We start from the raw sequence: 26,310 nt of genomic DNA on the forward strand, positions 1-26,310 counted from the left end.
TACGCAGGAGAGATGTACAAAGGGAGAGCGATGTTGAAACAGTTTAAGTGCAAACAGGAGAATTCCAGGCGATCTCGTCTAAAGTCCCTATTCGATCCGTCGTTTTTCCCATCCCATCTCAGGGTGTTTTCCTCTCTGAACTTTCAGCAGTCTGTGCCCGAGCCTTCCAGCTCACTCACTGTTAAATGCCTCTGATTAAATGCCTCTGATATATGTAAATTCTCTTACTTTACCTCTGAAGAGGTCACTTCAATATGATTTTAATCACCTGGAGGGGTAATGCTGTTACTGATGATCAATTGGCAAAACTCAGGATTTGGATCCCCAGGAAAAAATCTTTCAGTGCTCATAAGTACAGGGGGGATTGGGTCACCAGAATTGTTAGCTGAAATTATTACTTCCTACCTTTTGCTTCCTACAGTCCAACCTTTGATGCATCAGGTTTGGGTCGATTATTTTTTATTGCTTTCTAGTGGTTTCTCCACCCATTCTCATTTTCCATGACCTCAATTCCCTATTGATCCTAGGGCCTGTGGATGCAGCTAGATCTGAGAGTGGGAGAAAATGAAGGGAGAAATGCTGTCATTTAGTGCATGAATTGGTTAAAGGTATAACCCTGTTTATTGCTTCTCTTGGTCAAAGCAAAAATAATGCAGGAGTTAGGTGAGCAGGATGTTTGTCCAGTGTATAGGGCTGAACGTGTAGATGTTTAACTTAACATCTGGAAGCTTTGGGAAATGGAACTCTGACAATTTCCCTGTAATGAATTTGTCTCTCTCAAGAGCCCTTCCCCAAAAGAATTCCAGGTTCTTTTTAAACATCTTGCTTCTGAATGTGATTGCCAGCTTCTTAGAGAAGTTGACAGTTTAGGTGATTTCTATTAGCAGAAAAGTGTGAACTCAAAAGCTTTTCCTCTAAAATGAATCTGTTGTGTAACATCCAAGCTGACTGAGTGCAGGTGCATGCTCTTGCTGTGAGAAGGTGGCTGAAGGGGAAGAGCCCAATCCAGACAGGGTGTGGGGGAGGAGGGGGAGCACCCAACAGCAAAGGCCACCCTATGTTGCAATCTTAGCCTAAACCATATCTCTGGAAAAAGAGTTTCTTGCTGACTATTTGTACCCCTGAGTAACCATGGCTCCCCACTCTCCAAGGTGGGATGTTGACCTTGGAGCAATGTGGAGATGAGCTGCAGAGCCAAAGCAGAGGGCCTAAGGAGCTTCAGTTCTGCAGAACCTATGGAGCCTTCTTTCCCATACACTGACCAGATGCCCAGGGCTTGGGAAATCAGAACTACAGATGGAAAGGTAAGGTGACCCCCTCCCAGGAAATGGACTCCTCCAGTTTTCTCACATGATTATGCAGGCACTTTCACTGTTCCATATATAGGAGTCACTCAGGAGCAAGGCCATTCAGTCTCTCGAATGCTGACAGGCATTTAGGCAGAAGTGATACCTGTGCTTCTGCCAAAGGCAAGCCTGTTGAGTTAAAAAATATATTAAAAAAAAGAAAAGAAAAAGAAAAAAAAATTCAGTCAAAGTTGCAGCGTTAAAATTGTTGCCTTGAAGCTGAGTGGAGGAGCGTGAAGATGAACGGCCCAGTAGATGGCTTGTATGACAATTCCATAAATGAAGGAGCCTTCATGTTCACATCGGAATCTGTCGGAGAGGGACACCCAGGTAAGGAGGTTGTACTGGACCGATGGTGACCTGTACAGAGGGAGTCATTTTTACTAGAGATCTTAAAACAATTTGTGTTAGTTACTCCAAGGGATCTCTGGAAGAACAATATGAAGTATGTTTTACTCTATTGGTAGTTTTGTAAAACAGATCATCATACACCAGTGATAAATTGTAAGGTAATGACGCTGAGGATTCATGCTGCCGCGGCCACCGGCCCCTTAGCTTTGGTGGGGCTGTGGCAGAGAACACGCAGCTGGGTGTCCAAGGATAATCACGGACGTGAAGTGTTTCATCAGATACAAACATTCCATATATTTTTTTTGAGTAAATCTTTAATTTATTATCAACGAGCAGCTTAAGTCAACAGAAAATGTTCCCTCAAACAAGACCGTGGGTCACTGAGTTTTTCATGTAAGGCAGTTGTGTAGTTTAGAAATGCACAGCAGTGCGTCCTCATGGGTGCTGAGGTAGAGCTCTGGGTTCTGGGAGTCTCAGGCACGCTATAAAAGAGAAATACAGAGGGCTCCTTGGAGAGGAAGGAAATGCAAGCACTTCTTTGGTACCCAAAAGGTAGGTGGACTGTGATGTGGGGAAACGAGAGGCTTCCATGGTGACAATAAAGACATGATCAGAGCCTCAACTTTTACAAGAGTGGTTCTCAAACTTCAGGATAAAATGCAGAGTGTTGGGCCTCGCCCCCGAACTTTCTGATTTATAGGTTTTGGGTGAGACTCAAGAATTTGGGTTTTTAGGAGCATTTTAAAATTGACAACTGTCAGTTTGGGCTCAAATAAACCACTAAAAAAAATAATTTGCATTTTTAATAAGTTCCCAGGAGATGCTGCTGCTGTTGGTGTGGGAACCACACTTTGAGAACCATAGTTCTAGGGAAACGCTAGAGGGAGACACCCTGGTTTATGTCCTTAAGCACCTCTTCCAAATTCATTTGAGTAGCTGAAGGTTTTGGTAACTTGTCACCACATCTGCTTTTTTTCCTTCATCACTCTTGTCCTTTCTCAAAGAGACTTAACTCTCGTACCTTGTAACTCAGCTGTAGACATCTCAATACATGGCTCATTCCGTGTGCTTTAGCCAGTGGTTCTCAAGCGGGGGCAATTTCGTCCCCTTTACCCCAAGGGCATTTCAAAATGTCTGGAAAAATTTGGTGTTGTCACAACAATGGGGGAGGGAGGTTGATACAGCCATTTAATGGACAGAGAACCGACATGTTTCTAAACATCCTGCATACACGAGACCATCTCCCCACAAAGAAGAATTTCCCAGTCCCGCTGTTGAGAAACCTTGGGTTTTGTGTGTATCTAAGATCAATTCAATGTAAATAGTCTCTTGTATTACGCATAATTTTATAAAGTTTCTAGGTTTGCTGTACTCATAGTCTCAGCTCCCTTGCTGTCTGGCAGATTCTGGACAGCTCCCTGGCTTTTAGATAAGACCATACAGAGGTTAGGATTTGCTCCGCCTGGAGGAAGAGGATGCTGTGGCAAGCAGTGGCCAGTGTCCCATCGTACACACAACAATGTGCCCAATGGACAGAGAAGGAAAATTCCAGCCTATCAGTTGGTGGTTTTGCCTACTGAATGGCAGACTTCAGTTTGTCCAATTCTCCTTTCGCTTGCTACTAAAAATTAACTGTCCATGTAAGTCAGTCAGTTTTCCACTAAGGCTTGGTGACTTTCTTCGTGTTATTCCAGTGCTAAATTCCTCTCCGCCAGAAAGATAAAATTAATGCTTCGTTTCCAACTTCCAGCAAAACCAACTATTGGTTGTCTTAAGGCTGCTAAGTGATAACGATAAAAATTTACAAAGCCCGAAGAAACAGTTCTGAAGGGCCCCTTAGATGTTATCTTAGCCTGCCAAGCTATCTCGATACCCTTGCACACCTCCAGCTTCATCCCTAATATCCCTTTTCCCTGTGTGCATTGGGAACTTGTGACTTACGTCCTTTAAAGAAGCAGAGTCATCACGATCAGCTCCTGAGAGTCCTGATGTGTAGCCTAAAGTGGATATTTGAGCAGCAGGAGACCTTCATTGGAAGGGGTGTGCACAGGCCATGGATGCAGACAGTCTTAGATTTACATCCAGATCTGCCACTGGCAGGAGGATGGGTAGGAAAGAGCAAACATGTGTGTGTGTGTTTGCTTTTTAAAAATTTTTTAAATTAAGTTGACTTTCAGTATTACATTAGTTTCAAGTGTACAGCATAGTGGTTAGACACTTATATAACTTACGAAGTGATCACCCCAATAAGTCCGGTACCCATCTGACACCACACACAGTTATTACAATATTACTACATTCCCTGTGCTGTCCTTCACATCCCCGTGGCTATTCTGTAACTACCAATTTGTACCTCCTAATATCTACCCCTTTTTGACCCAGCACCCTAACCCCCCTCCCATCTGGCAACGATCAGTTTGTTCTCTGTATCTGAGTTTGTTTCTGTTTTGTTTGTTTGTCTTGTTTTTTAGATTCCACATATTAGTGAAATCATGGGGTATTTGCCTTTCTCTGTCTGACTTACTTCACTTAGCATAACGCCCTCTAGGTTCAAACATATGTTTAATACCACTTTCTTAGGAAAAATTGGGGAATTTACCTGTAATGACAAATTAACATTTTTAATTACAGAACTTAATATGTGCTTTTGAGAGTAGAACTGCTTGATTCCGGATCCAAATTCTTAATTTAAAAACTTTTTAAAAAATAAGAGAAACATAAATAAACTTTTGGAGGTGATAGATATGTTTATTACCATGATGTGATAATGGAAACACATGTGTATACATATGTCCAGACTCACCAAGTTGTATACATTAATTGTATGCAAAATTTTAATAGACCAATTGTATCTCAATAAAACTGGAAAAAATTCATAATAATTTATTAAGAGCAGATTCTATGGATATTTTGAACACTAAATGAGACGTAATATGTGTAAATAGGTGTCACTTTTATTTCTGAATTTGTGAACATTGACAGTTCACATGACCCCAAAGCAAGAGTAGATTGTTCCACAGTGCCATTTAGTGGTCTACATACTCAACCATGTAGAGTCTTTCAGGCAAACACAGAATAAGGTCAAATACCAGCTCATGTTGAGCCCTTTCAGTCACACCTTGACCGAGGAGGTCAAACCCAGCTATTAGAACATCTAGCCTTTAGGAGGCTGAGTGACTGTGGAAAGGATCCAAGAGCTGCTTGTGGAAATGTTCTGCAAAACAGCCATGATGTACAGAGCTTCTCTTATAGAGCCCTTATGGGTGGAGTCGTGGGACTGGGCATGGTGTTTTATACACAGTGCGTTGCATCTTATGGATCCTGCAGTACAATGCATCTGTTTGTCTCTTCTGATTTTACACCTTGGCACCTAATCTCACTATTGTTATTAGCTATTTTAATTTCTATATCCAGGATTTTTTCTAAATGTTAGAATGAAAGGGAATATATTGAAGAATGAGAGACTTTTTAGTTAGAAGAATGTGTGTGTGTGTGTGTGTTTGTGTGTGTGTGTGTGTGTGTGTGTGTAAATTGCTGTAGACCCTTAGAAATGGTTTTGGAATATTTCTTTTTAAGGGAATTCTATGACTTTATACATCATACAAAATTAGGCAGAAATGGGAAGAAATAAAAATTTCAAAAATTTCTAGCTTCTAATATTTAAAAAATTGCCCTCTTAGGTAGATTTGACATGTAAACTGACAAAATATCTGATTCTTTCAACATTTCAGTTTGTTGTACCTAATATTTCTGTGATTGTGTCATGTGTTCATTCTTTTCCAGATAAGATCTGTGACCAGATCAGTGATGCCGTGCTAGATGCCCACCTCCAGCAGGACCCCAATGCCAAGGTGGCCTGTGGTAAGAAACACCTGGGCCCTTCCTGCAGGTGACCTAAGCCGCTGATCCTGAACCCTTTGTCTGTGTTGAGACCCTCATCACAGCAGAGAGTCAGGAGGGTCCCAGAGGTGATTAGGTCTAGGCCTCTCACTTTACTAGGGGATAGTGGGTATAGCCAAAGCAGGGCCTTGGCCAAGGTCACAGGGTAGGCGTGCCCACCATGAAGACCACAGTCCCACTGTCCTCACTGTTCGCACCCTGACCTGACTGCTGCACAGACCAATCTTTCCCTCTCCAGTGCCACCCTGACCCCTATACTGAGGACTGCAGGGCCCCGTGCCCCTCTGAGGGTAGGTTTCACCCCGACATCTTGTAAATAATTGGGGAGAAGCTTGGCCTTCTGGACTCTTTGTTCAGGATCCCACTCCCTAAAGCGTGCAGTGGAGTTTTAGCAGAGAGGGGCGGGAGTGCTTCACACATTCTTTATAACTACATACAGTCGTCGTCTCATTTTAGTCCACACAGCAGTCTTAATATTATCTTCATCTGACTAAGTTGAGGAAACAGACATAGAGAGGCTAAATAGGTAGTTCAAGATCACATGAGCAGTAAGTACTTGGTAAGAAAACTCAGGTGTAATTCTTTCCCAAATGTAGTTCTTTGGGGCATTAGAAGATGGTCAGCAACTGTGCTGGAATTTACTCTTTTTAAAATATATATATTTTTATTGATTTCAGAGACAGGAAGGGAAAGGGAGAGAGAGAGATAGAAACATCAATGATGAAAGAGTCATTGATTGGCTGCCTCCTGGAAGCCCCTGCTGGGGATCGAGCCTGCAACCCGGGCCTGTGCCCTGACCGGAATCGAACCACGATTTCCTGGATCCTAGGTCAGTGCTCAACCACTGAGCCCGCTGGCCAGGCAAGGAATTTACTCTTTTTATTGACATTGTTATTTGCTGTCTGGTAATGTTCCTGTGAGCCTCTCTCAGCACTGGGAGAGGTCTAGCCACTGAGCTGCCCTGTGCTGGCGCGTGGCCACACCCTTTCCTCCCTCCCTTCCAGAGACAGTGTGTAAGACGGGCATGGTGCTGCTGTGCGGGGAGATCACCTCCATGGCCACGGTGGACTACCAGCGGGTGGTGAGAGACACCATCAAGCACATTGGCTATGACGACTCTGCCAAGGGTAAGGGCAGGGCCCCGGGTCTCTGCTGAGAGAGCCCCTGATACTGAGTCACATCAGAGGTTCTCAGTCTTCCGGTGCACATGCCACCAGGGGGAAAACAGTCCTAGGTCCACCTGTCAGGGACCAGGGGTCAAGCCTGGGAGCAGTATGGGAGCCCAGGTGGTGGCGCCCCACTGAGCCAGCCTGTGTCCATCCACCGTTATCCCTGGTCTTGTGTAATGTCCTGCCTTCCCGGAGCGCTGGAAGAGAAAGAGGCTTCGAGTGAAAGGAGCTGCCCTCTGCTGGGCACTGGTGCTGGTCTCTTTGTATGTGTCATCTTACTTAGCTGGGTGAGGCGCTCTGCTCTACTTCTTATGCAGATGAGATGGAGGCTTCAAGATGTAAATAATGTATATAAGGTGACACAACCTGTGTGTGGCTGGCCCATTTGGGACCCCTGTGCTTTCTGCTCAACTCTGCTGCTTCCCATTATAGACAAGAAGATGACTTAGTTCAGAACTGGCCCTGAGAGCAGCCGAAGGAGGCAGGCTGGCCCAGGTTGGCCCCAGTGACAGGCAGTGTAGGAGCCTAAAACCCAGGGAAGGGGCGCGGGTCCTGGCAGGAGTGGACAAGGAGCGCTGTGATCAGGCGCGGGTGAGAGCTGGAAAGAACTGATGTGGGCCCCGCGGTGAGCAGGCCAGGAAGGGGCCCCGTCTGGTGGGGCATCAAAGGACCGGGGTGAGGGCCAGATGCTGAGGGCCTGTGCATGCTAATGTCCCACTTACTGGTTGTTTAGGCTGATGTGTGGCATCTTTGTGGGTCAGAACAGGCTAGGATGACCTGCTGCACCTTATAAGTAAGAGAGCCACTCTGTTTTTCCAAGTCACGTGAAGCCCATGATTGATTTTCAGCATTAAGAAGATTCGTTATTTAGACAGTGATCAGGCAAAATGTGAAATGTTTAATGCAAAACTGGTGAGTCCTTGGCAGCTCTCTAAAGGTTGTTCACTGGTTGGTGCCTTCAAAAGCATTCACTGGGAACAGGAGGCAGCATAGGACACAGGTGACTTGATGCCCCCGGAATGGCGGCACTGCCTGGCATCAGCTGATGCAGCTGAGGTGCCCAGCAGGGAGTCGCTGGCACAGTGAGCAAGGAGGAGCTGCTGGAGGGTCCAGGGATGTTGACTGAGAGCTGTCTGATTCGGGTGTGTGGGGATGGGGTCAGAGGAGGGACAGTCCAGGCAGAGAGACCCAGTGGACGTGGAAGAGTATGTCGTCTTTAAAGCTAAACCCGAGTTCGTGTTGGCTAAAGGAGTTCCCCTGGCTGGGGCTGGGTGGAACTGAGCTCTATTTGGCGTCCTCACTTGAAGTATGTACATAATGATAGATTGGATCTGAGTTTGTCAGTTGCTTTAGTTAGCCTGCTCTGGCAGGAGTGGACAAGGATGGGGGAATAGACTGGAAAGAGGGTGACAGTCAGCTTGTCACTAGTGCCTGACCCTGTGGTGGGGCCCCTGTTTGCTGTAGTCCCCCATTCACACAATCCCTGAGCTGAGGCCTGCTCACGGGAGGACCAGCAGGGAGAAGGCCTGCTCTGTGCACAGTGCTCTTTGGGGCTCCTCGGGCTGGGCTGCTGTGAGCCCAGACTCCCCTGGCTCAGGCCCCAGCCTGTAGCACCTGGTCTGAGGCAGACCAGCTTCCACCTCTGTGCCTGAGCTGCAGGGAAGGGCAGATGGGGCCTCAGCCCCCAGAGATGTGGCTTTTCCCCTTTGGCTCCCAGCCCTCAGGATCACATCTCAGGATGAGAGGACTCTGGCTCTGGAAGCCTGTCTCCAATAGTTCATGTACACTTTATTTGTTCAGTGTGTTTAATACACATGCTCCTCGAATTACAATGGGGTAACATCCTGGTAAACCCATCGTAAGTTGAAAATATCATAGGCCAAAAATGCATTTAATACACCTAACCTATGAACATCGCAGTTAGCCTAGCCTGCCCGACACGTGTTCAGAACCCTTACACTAGCCCACAGTTGGGCAAATCATCTAACACAGTGACTACACTGTATAGTGTGGGTTGTTGACCCTCATGATCACGTGGCTGGCTGCCTAGGGCTGAGGCTTGCTGCTGCTGCCCAGCACCTTGAGAGAGTATCGTACTGAATATCAATAGCCCAGGGAAAGATCAAAATTCAAAATTTGAAGTATGGTTTCTATTAAAAGCGTATCACTTTGGCAACATTGTAAAGTCAAAAAATCCCAACTTGAGGACCGTCTGTACTTGGATTAGGCCCATCTCTGGCTTTGGGATGGCAGTGTCGGCAGGGCCCTGGGTTTTTGCCCAGTGCGGTGATTTCAGCCTGGGTTCTGGAAGGTGCCTCTGGGAGAGGCCAGCGGGGCAGGGCCATGAGCCACCCACCTGTGCCTCAGCAGAGCAGCTGGAGCCGTTACCTGCTTTGTGTAGAGCAGTTCCATGCACAAAGTGTATTTCTGATCAAGCTGTAGTTTAATACAGTAAAGTGACAGTGCAGGATTGTCTTTGACTAAAGAGCTTTACATGATGGTAAGGACATGTGGCCTTACCATATGTGCCCACATTCTGGGCATTGGCTCCGGGACCAGACAGGTCCCAGCTAACCAGAGGCCACCCATGCGGCACTAAACGCATGTTAGGAACTGAAGTCCCCCGGGAAGCTCGCAGCCACCCTGTGTCTGACGTGTGTTCCCACTCAGGCCTGCCTTCCCTTCTGCCTAGGCTTTGACTTCAAGACCTGCAATGTGCTGGTGGCTTTGGAGCAGCAGTCCCCAGATATTGCCCAGTCTGTTCATCTAGGCAGGAACGAAGAGGATGTTGGTGCTGGAGATCAGGTAACTGAGAGCTGAGGTGGGTGCTGGGTTGCCACGCTGGGGCAGTGCCGCCCCTCTACCCTGCTCAGACGTGTTGAGGAGCTCGCTGGGGAAGGTCCTGAAGAGCTGGTTAATCACACTGTGGAGTGACCTTCATCCTAGAGGGTCACGGGGAGGTCTGTGCTTAGAGGAAGCTGCACGCCCGCCCCTACTTCAGGGCAGGGACTAGAGGGCCCCCAGCTGTGAAGCTGTGATCACCGATGCCGATTTGGGCTGGTCCCCCCCACTAGAGTGTTGGGCATCGGGGACCATGCCTTCCCCTCCACAAGTGCCCAGTGTGAATGTTGCATGCATGAGGCCCCCAAGATCGGGGGGAGGGCAGCGAAGTTTTAGACTTGAAGCACGTCGCCCCGTGTCCGAAGCGTGTGTTGCTCAGCTGGCTCTGTCCCCTGCCACAGGGCTTGATGTTCGGCTACGCTACCGATGAGACGGAAGAGTGCATGCCCCTCACCATCGTGCTCGCCCACAAACTCAACGCGCGCATGGCAGAGCTGAGGCGCTCGGGGGCGCTGCCCTGGCTGAGGCCCGACTCCAAGACGCAGGCGAGTCCCTCCCTTCACCTCCATGGGAGTTCCAGGCGCACGCTTTAAGCACCCCAAGCCCCCTCATGCTTGCTGCTCGGATCAACATGTTCAGCCCGCACACTCAAAGAATTGTTGATTTTGAAAAGGGCTATTTATTTGAAAACTCTTCACCTCTACATGTTTTCTCCCCTCATATTATTATGAAAATTTTCAAAAGTACCAGAAAATGAAAAGAATTTCTTTTAGATTTTATTTTATTTTGCCTTCTTAGCATAGGTTGACTCTAGTAATATGATTCCCCAATTCCTGCCACAAACTTCTGAACTGGTTTCAAACTTTTGGTCACTGCCGTGCCACAAAGACAGGTTTCCACATCTTGAGCAGGGCCTGCGCGCCCCCTGAGTGAGGATTGTCTGCATCTGCCTGGGCCCTTTTCTTTCTTTCTCTTAAAAACACTTCATCTTTGCTGTCTCTGTCTTGCCTTGGGCCCTGACCACTGTGCCCTCTGCGGAGTTGGAATCCCCACTATATTTGAGGGCCAGTGGCGATGCAAATGTTCGCACCCCTGGAGGCCTGTCTATCCTCACTGTCCAGATCCTGCCCTGTTTAACCCTGGTGGTCCAGATGGCTCCTTTCCCTGGGGCTTCCTTCCATGGCTCCTCTTTCACATTCCAGCAGGTTCTTGGCACTTCCTCCACACTCTCTCCCCTTCTACCCGAGCTAGTGGATCCAGTTTTCCCCTTGGCTCATTCAGCGCCCAAATCTTCTACCTGTAGTTCTCTCTAAACCTCCAGCCCCACTGTTCATTTACCCTGCAAACAACAGTGCCCAAGAGACCCCGTGTGCCGCTGCACTGTCCCCTTGGCTGAAGGGAGGGCAGTGGAGCCCCACCTCTCCCCAGTTCTGCTCAGCGCCCTCCATCTCCCCTCTGCCTGCTCTCCACCTCTCCCAGCCAAGCACCCCTCTGCTCCAGCCCATTTCCCAGGCCAGGGCCCATCCAAGGGTTTTTCCTGCCAGGAAACCCCAGTTAATTTCCTTTGGGCTTCACTTTTAATTTCCTAATATCTGCTCAGAGTCTTCTACAACTTCTGCTTCCTACAGGGGAGGGGGAACCCCCCTTGTTATTCGGACATTCAGAGGCTTTTATGGTCTTTCTGCCTGCCCTTCTGAAATCTTTGCTTGACCCGTATTATTTCGCTGTGCGGTGGGGCAGAGATTCACAGGAGGAAATCCCCTCCGGGAGCTGATGGAGCCGCTGGGCTTTCCTTTTCCTTCTGGGAGATGAGGGCTGAAGCTCCACCTGTCCGCACAGCCGAAGGAGAAAGGCTTTCTTTCTGCTTAGTAATGAGAGGCTTCCCCGTCTAGAAGGCAGCCAGGGAGGGTAGGGGTGGGGTGGGCTTGTCCAGGGCTTCCCTTCCTACAAGGATGCATTGAATTCTCTTAAAAATGCTACTTTGGATACCAGAGTAGGCCTCGCTCCCTGGCCCCGGGCGCCCTGAGCCAGCTGGCAGCCGAGAGGGTGCAGGCGTGGGTCCGCTGACGGAGCCCTCCCGGCGCCTGGATCCACAGGCTGCTGCAAGGTGGGGGACACTGTGCTCGGACCCACTGCCAGGCCTTCTTCTCTAACTCATGTTGACTGTGAACAGGATGAGTCTTTCCACCTGAACAAATTCCTCCTGCTGATACGGAGAATTGAGTGGCAGCACGAGGGCTATTTTTCCACCTGGTCAGAGTTGTGTTTTCTGTGGTGTAGTTTTCCCCTGACAGTGAGATAAGAGCCATGCTTGGAGCCCTGTGCTCTGCCCCAGTTTTGTGGTTCTGCAAGGACGCTGCTTGGGGCTTGAGGCAGAAGGGGAGTTTGGGGAGCAGGGGAGCAGTGGAGACGGGCTTCCACATCTCCTCAGGATCTGAGCCTTCTCCTGCGGCCCGAGGGGCAGATCTAGTCCTAGAGCCAGCCACAGGGCCTCCCCTTCTGGGAGCACAGTGAGCCCTCTCACAGGGCCCTGAGTGTGCACAGCACAGCAGATCGGGGTTGTTCCTAGGCCCCAGATGTTGGTGTGCATCTGCCCATCTCACAAGGATCAGGCATCACGTGGGCAGGGGTCTTTCTCTTCCTTCTCCTGACCCCATCCTGTTGCTCTTTAGACCAGGCAGGACACATAGTAGGAGTCTGACACAAGTCCAGTGCTGGATGGATATCTGAGGGGCCTTGGGCTGGCAGGGACTTGCTGTAGGCACAGCCCCAGGAAGGCACTGCCTGCTGCCCTGTGAGGCCCTGGAGTAGGAAGCAGTGCTGTGACTGCCAGCCAGTGTCTCCACCAGGGCCACCCGGTGTGGCCGCACCCTGCAGGCCCACATACTCCACAGCCCCTCCAGGCTCTGCTCTTGTGGTTCACCCTGATTGGGTAGCAGTGGGGCCTGTGGCTCCAGCATAGCCCTGAGGGTCTTGAGTTACAGCTTTTTGCTGGGCAGAGCTCCAGCTACCAGGCCACACAGCTCCAGGTCAGAGCCCAGCTTTGCTGGCTGTGTGACCCTCACCAAGGAATTTGTGTTCTGGACCTCAGCTTTCTTATCTTCAAAATGGGGCTGGTAACAGCTTCTCACAGCTTTTGGCATGGTTTCTGGCATATAGTGCATGCTTAGTCCATGCTAGTTTCTTTTCCTAGCCTCGTCTGCCATCCTCATCATCTCCTTCCCTCTCACTCCGCAAGCCCAGGGTGCCAGGCTGCTCTCCTCTGGTACAGTCAGACCAGGCTGTGACACCAGGCTCTTATGCTCACTGAGGTGTCAGTACAGGATGGGGGTTGGGGGGTCAAGGAGAAGCATTTTGTCTGTGCTGCTGTGGGGATGACACAGGCTTTTGGATCAAGCAGAGCAGGGGTTCCCTATTTGGCTGTTCACTGACTAGCATGTGACTTCAAACAAGTTGCGTCACTTCTCATAGCCTTGTTCTCATTGTAAAGTGGAGATAACAATGCCTGTCTTGCTGGAATGGCTTAAATCATAAGTGATCATGCACAGAATGGGCACAGACTGGCCCATGCTGGTGATGTTAGATCTGTCTCTGTGTTAGGTGCCATCCCTCAAGGTGCTCTCTGCTTCCCTTTCATTTGCCCAAATACTCAGAGCTGGAAGCTCCCTCTGTCTCAGTCACCCTGGACTGAGGTCCTCTCACTCTGTCCCTATAACTAGTAAGTCTGCTGGCCCTTTATGCTTCCAGAGCTCCTCCACTGAGAGGCTGGGGCAGCTCGCATGTGGCCCGTAGACTCCTGTGTCCTTGGAAGGAGCTAAGATAGCTTGGCCCTGGGCCATAGAGGCTCAAGGGAGGGCTTTGGCCAGGGGGCACTTGTGGTACCCAGAACCCTCTGAGATAGCAGTAGAGTAGTCTAGTGGGTCACAGAGAGGAAACTATAAACCCGAGTCTCCAAGTGGCACTAATTGTGTTCACAGGGGGGACTAGCTTATGCCTCATGCCCAGTCATTTCACAGCACTAGGCAACTATTCAAATACCAGAATGTGTCAGATGAACTTTCCCGAAGGCCCTTTGAAGACAGGAGGGCCCCTGGGTTCCTGGGAGCCCTGGGTACCTCTGTGCCTAGCCGCAGTGCGTCCTCAGCTCATGGCAGGGCCTCATGATGTCTCCTCCGGCCCTTCTGACCCACAGGTGACAGTTCAGTACGTGCAGAACAATGGTGCGGTCATCCCCGTGCGCGTCCACACCATCGTCATCTCTGTGCAGCACAATGAGGACATCACACTGGAGGACATGCGCAAGGCCCTGCAGGAGAAGGTGATCCAGGCCGTGGTGCCCGCCAAGTACCTGGACAAAGACACCATCTACCACCTGCAGCCCAGTGGGCGCTTCGTCATTGGCGGTCCCCAGGTGCGCCCTAGTCTCTGGATGAAGCCCTGATTTGTCTGTTACTGGGGTTGCTACCTCCCCAAGCACACACTATAGGAGGGGGCTTGGTGTGACTCAGCCAGGTGTGGCCTTGGGAGAAATACGAAGTCAGCTCCCTCTCTGTGAGGCTTGCTGTGTACCTGTCCGCACCTGAGGAACTGGGGACATATCCCCAGATTCTCCCACTGGTGCTGCCCAGCCCTCCCACCCCAGGCAGCCCATCCTTGATGTCATACTTGCCCAGGTGGCTGCTGCCTCGCCTGCCAATGAGCTAACTCACCATTACAAATGACTGACCTTTACCAGGTGGCGCTTACCAGGTCTCTGCCACAGATCACCTTCAGCTCCTGTGGGCACGAAGGTGGGGCAGTTTACTATGTGGACACCTGCTGCCCCCTTTCTCCTGTCCCGCAGAGTGAGGAAGTGGAGATTGGCATAGCGTCTCTGCAAGGCTGCTGGCCACTGCCAGGGACCTCGGCTGTGGCTGTGTTGCCACAGAGCAAACCCCCATAACCGGCCCTATGACCAAATGTAGTGCAGAAACACAGGTTGAAAGAAAGGGCAAGCTTATTGTATTTTCTCACAGCACCTCTCAAAGGCTAGAAATATGAGTGTGTACGTGATCTCTAAGCAGGGGTTATAGTATGCACTTTGCTCAAATCATTTAACATAGAGTCCCCACCACCTTTTAAGAATCTTCAGTGACTGGTGTTCACAGAGCAGACACACAAGGAGATGGGCAGCATGGTGCTTACTGGGTGGCACTAGCGAGGCCTCAGCCCAGGGTGTGTTGATCACAGCACAATTTCCTTCTGCAGTTGGATTTCTCCACTATGATTGCCTCATAAAAACAAAGGCATTGGGGACTGGCTGTGACTCCAGCTGGCTCATTATTTGCACTTTCTGATGAGACTCTGACAGTTTACCTGGCTTCCGTAGCTGGTCAGTGACTTGATCTGAATTAGATTCAGGGTTTCTGGCTGTATCCTAGGCAAGGAATTTTTGAAACATGCCCCCAGGCAGCTGCAGGGTACCACTTCCAAGCTGCAGTCCAACAGCCATCACAGTGCCTCCACCCCTTCTCCCAGCCATTTGGGGCTCTGGTTCTCATCTCCCGTTTCTTCCTTTCTCTCTGCAGGGGGATGCGGGCGTCACTGGCCGTAAGATTATTGTGGACACCTATGGTGGCTGGGGGGCGCACGGTGGTGGGGCCTTCTCCGGGAAGGACTACACCAAGGTGGACCGCTCTGCAGCCTACGCTGCCCGCTGGGTGGCTAAGTCCCTGGTGAAAGCAGGCCTCTGCCGGAGAGTTCTTGTACAGGTGGGTCACACCCCGTGCCACTGACCCCACCAGCTCTGACGGGAAGGCCACGCATTTCACCAGAGGATGCGACTCTGTGTGTTGTGTTGGGCATTGTGGCCAGAACCCTCAACACCTGGAACAGGGAACAAAATTCTTCAGGGAGAGGGCCATGTACAGAAACTGCCCTCTGTGAGGATGGCAGGGACTTCTAGGCAGACAGTAGGGGGAGCGTGTTGGGCAAGAGGAGTGTGGTGCGTGGGTCCAGCTGCCCTTCCTGAGGACATCAGGTTCCTGCGAGGGGCAGCCCCTGCTCACAGGCTTTGGTACCTGACCCTGGTCTCTTTTGGAAGGTTTCCTATGCTATTGGTGTGGCCACACCACTGTCCATTTCTCTCTTCACCTATGGAACGTCTCAGAAGACAGAGAGAGAGCTGCTGGATGTGGTAAATAAGAACTTCGACCTTCGGCCTGGCGTCATTGTCAGGTAAATATGCCGCCCCGTGCTTGTAGGCAGGACACGCTCAGCTCAGCTGAAAGACAAACAAGGATGCGCAGCCTCCCAGAAGCAGGAGGATCTGCAAGCTCTTGGCCCAGCACAGTGCACACCCCACGTGCAGAACGCCTGGTGTTTAGGTTGAGGGGGCTGCGTAAGATCCCTGCTGGCCCAGGTAGGAGTCTCAGGGAAATAATTATAAGGCTAAGTGGCTCAGAATTCAGTCAGCAAGTCTACTCCCATCTCTTCTCATTTCTAATGCCATCCCTGCTTTCTGGAGTTGGCTAACTTGACGCTGGTCCGGGCCAGGCCAGTGGGGTGCAGAAGATGGCACTGCGAGGCTAGAGTGCAATCCTGGCTCTTGATCAGCTGTTCCTAAACCTCTGAGCCTGCTTTGAAAGGGACAGTCACCTCATCAGACATGTAGTGTAGACAGGACATTTATGGGAAACTGCTCTGAGTGGTGACACTCCGCACACAGACTGTGCTAGGCTGTTATTCGTGCACCTGAAATTCAGAGGAAGAAACTGTTCCTTTTCCATTGAAATGACCCTTCCTTCTGCTGCACACACAGGGATTTGGATTTGAAGAAGCCCATCTACCAGAAGACGGCGTGCTACGGCCATTTTGGAAGAAGCGAGTTTCCATGGGAGGTTCCCAAGAAGCTTGTGTTTTAGAGCTGCAGAGCTGGGTCTGGCCTCGCCTTGGAGGCCTCTGGGAGGCCACGATCCTCTGCTCCAGGATCCCAACTCTCAGATCTCCCAGACCAAAGACCACGGGCTGCTGTCAAGAGGGTGCCTCCCCCACACTCCCCACATCCCCACCGCTCCCTCCTGGGTGAAGCCAGGCCCCTCTGAGTTAGCACTACCCTGTCATCATCGCGAATGGCAGGAAGCAGGCAGCTTCCTGGTGCTGAGGGTCCCATCTCCTCATAAGGATAGTCACAATGTTCCCCTACCTCTCCCTCAGACCCAGGTGATGTTAACTTAGTAGAAAAACCACCCCGACAGGAGTAAATCCCCTCACCTCCCCACAGCCTGGACCCTGACCAGCTCCCTGGTCCCTGCACGTGCCGAGGCCAGTGTATCTCATAGATCCCGGGCCAGGGTCCTGAGCTGGGCCTTCACAGAGCCCCCAGGCCAGGCTTCTGGTGGGCACATAACAGGGCTGACATGGCCTAAGCATCCACAAGGAGCAAGGGTCTGAGCTAACCACTGATGCCATTGCTTCTCCACTGCCACCTGATAAGGCACCACCTTTGTCACCCCCTATATAAATGGGGAGATGAAGCACAGACGCTAGTGTCATGGCCTAGACATGAACCCAAGAGCTCAAACTCAGGAGCTGGACCCCGCCTCACCCCCAAGATCCTTCCAGAACCAGGTCTGAGCAATGACAATGCAGATTGAACCGAGGATGTGGCCTCTTTCCTAACAACCTGAGGTTGCTGGGAATCAGGATTAACTCTCGGCTCTTGGGGAGCCCTGGGCAATAATCTCCAAAGTCAGGACAAAAAGGACTGTTTCATTTTCCTCACTGATATCAGAAGACAGTTCAGGGCGACCTGGCTGGGCTGGAGTTTGGAATTAAGAAGCAACCATGTAACCCAGCCCCTGACTGCTCAGGCACATGCAGGGCTGGGGTGTGTGGACCTCAGGTCAGTGGCCCAAGTCCAGTTCAGTCCCATCGGGACTTCCTGGAGTAGGAGCGGCAGCTCGTGCTAGTACAGGAAGCCGGCCCCGTAAACAAGGATCTGAAACCCTGGGTCCTTCAAGTCTTTCTCTCTCTCTGGCCCCTTTGTGCCCCTGCAGTCTGAGTGCTGTTGGAATAAGTGGGTGAGCTCCTCAGGTCTTCCTGCCAGAGGGCCAGTCCCAAGACCCAGATGTCTAATGTTCAGTGGTGACCTAGGGGGCAGGGCTTGAATCCGAGTGGTAGACACATTGACTGAGATGTCATGGGAGATTCTGCCCTTGCTAGGTGGCTTCTGGGGCGGCGGGTCTACTCCTGAGGAACCTGAGGCATCCTCGGTGTCACAGGTCTTGGAAGCTGTCTGTTCACCTGCCTTTCCATCCGCGGCCAGCACCACCCACCCTTCCTGTCCTCAGCCTGGGCCTCTGACAGTAGCATCTCTACACTTTTCCCAGCTCCCCGACTACAGGCTCATGCAGGGGCCGCCATGGCCCCGGGAGAGCACTAGGGACTGGACTCCTTGCTGGGGCACATGGTGATGGTTCTGGCAAGGACAGGCAGCCCAGGATGCCTCAGCTGGCAGCAGACAGCCTGACACTCAAGGACCCCAGGGCTTCTCTTTCCATCAGGGGAAAGCAGCTCCAGGACAGAAAAAGAAGCCCGAATCCCCACAGATCTAGAGCTTGGTGTGCTGCAGGAAGCCCTGGTGTCCCCGTTTCCCAGAAAGTCTCAGGTTCTTTCAGGAGAGGGAGGCGCAGCTAAGCAAGTGGCTGAGTTCCTCTAACTCGGGTTCTATTGAAAGTGAAAATTCAGAAGTTCATACCTTCGTTCCCCCCGGAGAAGTAAGGTCTTTTTTCTGTCAACACTGTGTATATGTCAACACTGTGTACATGGAGCCCTTCTTGGCTCCTGCTAGGACAGTGAATAAAGACTCGCGGCCCAGCTCTCTACGCTTAGTTGTTTTTGCGGCAAAGCCTCCCAAACCTCCCCCCTGGTGGCATGACCTGCTGCCCAGCCCTCAGCAAAGTGCCCCATTCTTGGCCGTCCCCCCGGCTGGAGCCTTCTGGTCCTGGCCATGCGGGGCCATCAGCATAGACTGACGTTTCCTCACCCACCAGCCACCGTGCTGTCACTGCCCCCTATTCATGCCAGAGCACGTGCCACCGAGGCAGACATTCCGGGGAACCCTGTGCCCTGCGGAGAGCCTGAGGCCCGAGGAGGGCTGGGAATGCGCCCGGGCGCCCGGCTGCCTGCGGCCCCCGCGCGGAGCGTCGCTGCCCGGCCACCGTCCCGCGCTGCCCCCGGCCCGGGGCGGCAGGAGCCGGGCAGGAGCAGCGCGGCCGCCTCGGCTGGTCGGCTGAGCGGAGCCGGTGCAGGGCTTGGTCGGCAGAGAGGAGCCAGCCCTTCAGACGGGTGCTCGTTTCCCTCTCACACGCTCCCTGCGAGAATTCCCAGGCGGCTTTTTGGTTGGAGGTTGTCACTGCAGCAGCCCCTGGGTGTGGTCCTGGGGGCTGGGACACAGCAGGCACGGAGGTGGGACCTGCCCTGCTTCTTACAAGCACGCGGTGGGGAGAGGAGTCAGCCCTGGAGACACGCGTGGTCCAGGCTGAGGCAAAGCCTGGGCGAGGGGGCTCTGGCGAGACCCTGACACTGAGAGGCTGACCCAGGGTGCCAGGAAGGGCAGACGCACAGAAAAGACCTCGGGATGTGGCAGAGAGGAGGAGGGAGCAGCAGCAGGAGGGTCTCCAGGATGAGGGAGGGGCCACCTGTGTGAAATGGTGCCGGTGGCTTAGACGTGTGAGGTCGCAGAGTGCCCACTGATTTCCACCTTGCGGAGATCATTGGTGACTTGGGAGAGGGCAAAGCCTTTAAGAAAAGTAAATATGGCCACATTCCCCACCCCAATTGTAATCCTTTAGAACCTCCAATACAGTCTGAATAAAGTTCAAGGGACATGACTAAGCTGTGACTACCCCATGTTCCTGTCCATTGCCCATCAGTTTACCATCACTCTGGGCTCCATTTCCTCCCCTCATTCCAGACTCCCTGTCTTCTTTGGCTTCCCCAAACAGGACCTATTCCTGCCTCAGGACCTTTGCATGTGCTATTGTTGGTAATACTCTTCTCCTGTCTTTGATGGGTGCTCCAGCTCATCCTGTAGGTTTCAGATGACATTTCTGTTTCTGAAAAGCCCCTTACTTGATAAGCTGCCTTTTCTACTCCATTCCATGTCACATCAAGTACCAGAAACCATTTGCCTGATGGTTGGTCAAAGAGTACAAACTTCCAGTTAAAAGATGAAGAGGTTCTGGGAATCCATTGAACATCATGGTGATTATAGCTAATAATACTGTATTACATACTTGAAAGTTGCTAAGAAAATCCATCTTAAATTTTTTCACCACAAAGAAAAAAATACTAATTATGTGACATGATGGAGGTGTTAGCTAATGCTTTGGTGGTAATCATTTTACAGCTGTATGGTAAACGGGAGCATGGGCTCCTTCCCAAGCTCCAAGGCCCCCTCCCACCCTGTGGGAGTATGTTGAAGGCCAACTGTAAGCAGACTGTGGGACCAACCTTAGGAGCCTGGCCAGCTCCTCAGCCAAGGGAGAAACTGTTCTCGGATATGAGCCTGGACTGTAAACAGCTGCAGGGAAATAGCTAGCGTTTTGATCTCACACAGCCTGTACGCCAGCACGTCCCCCCTCCCCCTGCATGCCCTGTTTTGCTTTGTTTTCTGTACTCTATATAACCTTGTATTTGGAAAGTCTGGGTTGCAGTAAAATTTCACTGGCTCCCCCCCCCCCCGCCCCGCCACCGTGTGGCCCATCTGCAGGCCGGATGGGAGTTGGTGGAGAATTTCACTGGTTGGCCACCACCGGTGTGCATGTGAGTCCTAATAATCCATGTCTTTCACAGCCAGTCCTTCAGGTCACTTCTTTGAAATCGACAAACAATATGCTGAGGTTTTCTCAGACCTCAGTTCTTTGCATAACAGCAATATATGTGTATCAAATCAGCACATTGTACACCTTAAATGTACACATTATATGCCAATTATATCTCAGTAAAGCTGGCAAATAAGGCAGCGTGATAGACACCTGGTCCCTGGACTGTGAGGTCTGTTTCCTTCTTACGTGATGTCTTCATGAAAGAAGTTTTAGAGAAATAAGGGAGACGGGCTGTGTTCTGAGTTCAGTTCATGTCAGCCCTAGATGCAGAGACATGGATAGGCAAATAATTCAATGGGAAGGAGAAAGCAAGCAGAGCGAACAGAGTTTGCAGCCCCAGCAATCCGCATCTACGGTGGAGCTGGAAGTCCCCTCCGATGCAGGAGGTTGTGTCAGACCATTTGATGGAACTCACAGGACAGTGTGGCATTCAGAAGTCATAAGGGAAATAACTCACCAAATCGGATTTCATAAAAATGAAGTTATTGAGCATCAGGGGAAAAAACACAAGGGTAAAAAGGCAAGTGACAGAATAGGAGATATTTACAATGTCCAACTGAATGAAGCACAATCCCTAAGAAAGCAGCAGAAACCTCAGTAGCCAATGGACAGGGCATAAGGAGAGGGGTAAACAGATACAATGTGAGAGACGGGGGAGGAAACAGGAGACATGAGAGTTGCTAAACTCGTGTTCCAAGAGGTAAAAACTTAAAAAAACACACAACAATATTGTATTTTGGCAAACAGATAGCTGAAACAAACAAACCAAAGAAGTGCGCTCTTCGAGCCCAGGGCAGGCAGATGTGAGGAAACGGGCTTTCCCAAACAGGTAGTGCGGCCTGGTACAGGCTTTCGGGAGGGAACTTTGGTTCATTGTTCTTGAAATTTAAGCAGCATGTTTGCCTGGTTCCACCAAGACAGGGTGGGAATGCTTTGCTCCCAGCCCTGTGGGTGAGGCAGCCATGCCCAGGCCTGAGGAGGGCAGGAGGGCAGAGGACCAGCACCTTGTAATGGGCTCCTGGGTTTGGGCATCAAAGCATTCGGAGCTTCTGCGTTCTAAGGTATTTTCATTTGTTTCTATCCCACTCCTATTTCTCTTTATTCCTTGTGTTTCATTCTCTATTTCTAACTCTCTGAGCTGCATGTTGGTTCCAGTGGCTTCTAGATCCAAAATTTCCTGGAGAGGGAGCTCTAAAATTCCCACACGATTGTTTTCCTTCAGGTTTCTCGTGGTCCCAGGGTCACCAACAGGCAGTTACGGAAAATCATCTCTGTTATTTAGAGGTTTTCACCATAGTCTAAAGTGGTGACTGCTACAAGTGTTATGTGGTCACCTGATGTTATCAGGGTGTAGATGGGCATTTATTTCAATTTGTTTAATATTTAAAACTATAGAATATATATTTATATATAAAATTACATAATTGAGATGTTCCTGTGAACAGGAATTTTAAGCTCTCCTTAGGAAGCAACTGACAAGAGAGCAATAATGTGTAACTTCTAAGGAATGGCAAATGATGGCTGTGTTCTTCCTTCCCCTCCGCCTCTCCTCATCTCCTTCCTTCTCGCCTTCCACGGCATGCATGGAGCACTGAGCACTGAGCACCCTCCTTGGGACACAGACTGAGGTGCCCAGGGGTTACACGTGGGTGTGTGCTCACCACATGGGCAGTTTAAGGGAGGGCTCTCCAGGCAGAGGGGACATTGTGGGCACGGGACAGGGTGGGGCCTCTGGGACCACTTCAGTAGCAGGTGGAGCTGAGGCTGTGTGACTGGGTGGCTGGCCCGTCCCCACCCCCTGTAGCGGTCTACCCTGGTTACCAGGTTGGGTTCTAGGAAGAACCCTGGCCTCAGTGTGTGGCCCAGCCAGCCGTGGTGGCCACAGGGGTCCTTCACTGGCCTAGGGACCTGGGCTGGGATACAGTGAACCCCGGGGACGCTATGGGGTTTTGGGACAGGAGAACTTTTCTATGTGAGACCAAGTCTTGCCCCTCCCCTGAGTTTTAGAAGGATACGGTGGAGGGTGTCATGGAAGGTGTCACGGCCACAGTTCTCTTGTTTTTCATGGGCTTATTCAACAGTGAAAGAAGACATTCTGCACAGAAAGACAAGGAACACCCTGGAGCATTCAGCACCAGTCCTGGGGAAATGTAAGCTCCGATGGAGTGTTTCCTGGGCTAGACGGAGGCAAAGCCCAGAGTCCCTGTGTCCTGGACGTGTCCAAAAGGGACCTGGAGCTATGGAAAGTGACGCAAAGATCTAAAGAAAAGCTGGAAAGATCTCTTCTCAGAACCAGATTCTGTCCCTGGAACTGGAAGCTCACGCCCGTGGGCTGAGTTCAGGAGCCTGAAACTTCGCCACCTCCAGGAGGAGGAGCGCACCTGAGACAGAAACCAGCAGAGACAGATTCTCAGGAGCCGCCAGACGCAGCTCCTCCCCCGGTGTCTGATGCAGATGGAGAGTGTGCCAGCAGGCCTGCGCTCCCTCCACTGGGCCCCCGGCTGCCGCCCCCCCCCCCCGCCCACTCCCAAAGGCTCAAGGCAGGAGGTGCCCTCCTCGACCCCCTCCTCCAGGAAGCCTGGGGGCGCAGAGCTGGTGTCCCTTGAGGGACTCCTGCATACTGTCCACCTCTGGGAGGTTATAGAACCTCACTGAGCCTCGGTTCCCTCCTCTGTGATAACAGAGCCTCCCTTCCAGTGAGCCTGGGACAGATATGGTAGATGGAAGGGGTCTGCCAGCCAGTGCCCGGTACCTAGCAGGGGCTCAGGAATGGACAGTGGTTCACATTAAGCTTCTCCAGGTACATGACACTGAACCAGCTTATGGACTAATAGGGATGGGACAATGAGCCCGAAGAGCCCTGGCATGGGGCAGAGACTGTCCATCAGACTGGTCATGGGTGAGCCGGGGAAGCAGGCAGGCTTCTGGTGGATTCAGCCTGGGGGAGTCGGAGGTTAAGTGGTGTCTCCTATCCTGTCATAGCACCTGACACAAAGGAGCCCTCAGGAAGCTGGAATGAATGAACAGGGAGGGTGATGTGTGGCATTGGCCTGCACATTATGTGGCTGCAGTTTTTCATACGGACACCAGAGAGCAGAACTGACTCACACATTCCCCGTGGGATAGAGGAGGGGCTCCCTCTTGGGAGCTCTGGGTGCTCCGTGGGGATCAGCCCCAAGGCTCAGGGACCTCCCTCCCTCACCATGGATACAAGAGGCCATTCAGAGCCCCCGAGAAGTCAGGACTCCTTCCCCAACATTCCATTTCTGCAGAACGGGACAGCCCACTTACCAATGTTCGTCAGTCTGACCAGATTTCCCAGGGCTCCTGGGCGTCGGTGCCTCCTCTGGTCCCAGGAAGCGCTCCTTCCTTCTCCTCTGTTAGGAAAGAGCTTTTCTCACGGGGAAAGGATCATGCACATGAATGCTACCCATGCAGTGCTTGTAACCAGTGTCTCTCAGCCGGGAGCTGCCCTCATGCCCATTTCACAGGTGTGAAAACAGACCACTGCAGGGTCACCATTATCACTGAGGAGCAGTTGAGCATGGAGCAGAATTAGGCATGTGTGTGCATCCTCTGTGCGCTCCTCCCCAGCCCACTTTGCTGTATAATGGCTGGCACCCTTAATGGGAGAGGGGAGGGATGGCTGGGTAGGGAGAAGTGGCTGGTATCAGGCTCTGCTGGTCTGGAAAGGGGTATTTTTTAGTCTAAAATACTCCTCTTCTTGGGGGGGAGGGGTTTGCAGGCTTGAGAATCACCCCTTGCATGGGGCCCAGGACCCTTCTGCTCTAGGATGCCAGCCCCTCCATGGCACAGCCTCTCATTTCTCTGGGCTCTGCAATCCCCTGTTCAGGACTGACCTTTCCACCTTGATCACAGTGGGCCTATAGGTGGGTATAGTTCCCATGACACTTATAGTAAGGCACCAGTGACCTCCCTATTGCTCCTGAGCAAGGCAGAGGCTCAGAAATAGCCAAATGACACCACCTTTCCAGGGCTAGTGGTCTCTCCTTAGGAGACTGGCCACTACACACACACACACACACACACACACACACACACATAACACACATCCACACACTCCTATATCAATACAGACACACATGGACACATACACAGAGTTGATATGATACATACATGCTCTCCACACATACCACCCACCCCTCCCCCAATACAAAAGCCACACGGGAATCAACAGATATGTCCACGGGACATGTCCTAGGGTCGGTGCTGCTGGGTTGCCTGGACAAGGCTTTTGGGTGGAAGCGGATGTAGCTAGTGGCCAGTGTCCCTGTGTCCCTGTAGTGGTCACCTGTCATAGTAGCACTCCTGAGGACTCTTCCCACTCTGAAAGTCCCTCCTGACATTGCACAGTGTGGGGTCCATAGCCCACTGTGTCTCTCACATCTCGAGTGGGGACATGGCCATGCAGCTTGGAGTTAGAGTCCCAGCTTTAGCAGAGGGTGGGGCTTGTGCTGGGTTTGCAAAGGGCTGAGTTCCTCTGGCTCAGGCCATATAAGAAGCATAAATTCAGTTTTACGTGTATATATTCATATTCACAATTTTTATATTAGCACCAGCCCCCAGAAAACCAAGATGTTTTTGGTCAAATTTGGTTCAGAGATGTGTTGATTTGAAGCTGGTGTCTTGGCCTGGTCATAGCTCCTCCGAGACCAAGGAATGACATCTCCAGCACCCACCCAGCGTCCTCTGTGTGAGCAGACTGGAGAGCAGCAGCCACGCACCAGGGTGCTGTTTCAGAAGGTTCTAGAGTTAGAGGGCAGGCATGGGCTGGTCTGTGACGAGTAGGTCCCTGTTGCCATGTAGGGGAGGAACACATCCAAAAAGAATCAAGTTTTCCCCACCCCAGTCATTCGGGAGCTCTACCTGAATTGCCATCTTTTATTATCTCTTCAGCCCAATGAGACTCCATGGGGCTCAGGGTGGTACCCGAGGGCCCACTAATGCAGGTGGCCCCTTTGTCTTCTGCAGAGCCCCTCCTGCCCCCATGCACTGTGCCCTGAGTCCCTGTCTGTGCCTGGCTCTGCTGCCCCTTCCTTGTTGTGTGTTTTGCACCCAGGCTGGTACCAGGAAATATTGGTGCAAGTTTGAACAAGTGAATGAATGATGTCCATCTGGTCAAGTAGGTTGGGTGGCACAGGACTGAGCCACATTTTGGAAGGAGAATGGTGGAACTGATCGAGCCTTCTCGAAACCTAACATCTGCCCCCTCCCCCACGTGACAGTTTCACACAGTCCTTCAGTTGTGAGCAAAAAAGAGAGGGTCACTCCTTAGAAGACAATTTCCTTCAAGGGAGGCACTTGAGCTGTGACCCCGAGGGCTTGACCCGAGCAGCCAGGGAGATGCTAACAGCACTGTCACTGCCAGCAGCGGACTCAGGAGGGTGGCAGCCGCAAAGGGACCTCCTGGCCCAGGCATCAGGCCCACCACTGTGTACATCCTGAGTGCCAGCCCGGTGGGGCTGTTTGTCTCCATCCCTGATTCTTTCTTTCTCCCTTCCCCTCGTGAGGGAACGGTGAGCTTTGCTGAGATGGACTCATGATGCCGAGCCCCGGAGAGGAGAGGAGGCCGGTGGTGGCGAGAGGAAGGTGTGTGCCTGGGAGCTGCTCTTCCCCGGGTCTCAGAGAGGCACGGGGCCCCTCAGACCCACCGAGGTGCTCTCCAGTGTAACCTGAGGGGCCTGCAAGATGAGGGAGAGCCAGCAGACCAGGAGGCTACTGAGGTGTGGGCCTGGGCAGGAGGAGCAGGAGTCTGGTGGCCTGCATGAAGCGAGGACAGTTTCCAGAAAAGGAGATGCAGGGGCCAATGTGGAA

The 26,310-nt window shown here is 51.5% G+C and overlaps 1 protein-coding gene across 1 annotated transcript; it reads left to right on the forward strand.

Moving 5' to 3' along the window:
* The first annotated feature begins 1,443 nt into the window (after window positions 1-1,443).
* MAT1A (methionine adenosyltransferase 1A) lies at window positions 1,444-18,469 on the forward strand. The gene is made up of 9 exons (XM_081157690.1): window positions 1,444-1,676; window positions 5,481-5,558; window positions 6,602-6,724; window positions 9,459-9,571; window positions 10,009-10,152; window positions 13,800-14,018; window positions 15,175-15,357; window positions 15,690-15,823; window positions 16,407-18,469. Exons 1-9 carry the CDS (start codon window positions 1,586-1,588, stop codon window positions 16,507-16,509), a joined length of 1,188 nt encoding a protein of 395 aa, XP_081013816.1. The 5' UTR covers window positions 1,444-1,585; the 3' UTR covers window positions 16,510-18,469.
* Window positions 18,470-26,310: the final 7,841 nt, after the last annotated feature.

This window comes from Miniopterus schreibersii (assembly GCF_964146895.1).
Source record: "Miniopterus schreibersii genome assembly, chromosome: 14".
NCBI lineage: Eukaryota > Metazoa > Chordata > Mammalia > Chiroptera > Miniopteridae > Miniopterus > Miniopterus schreibersii.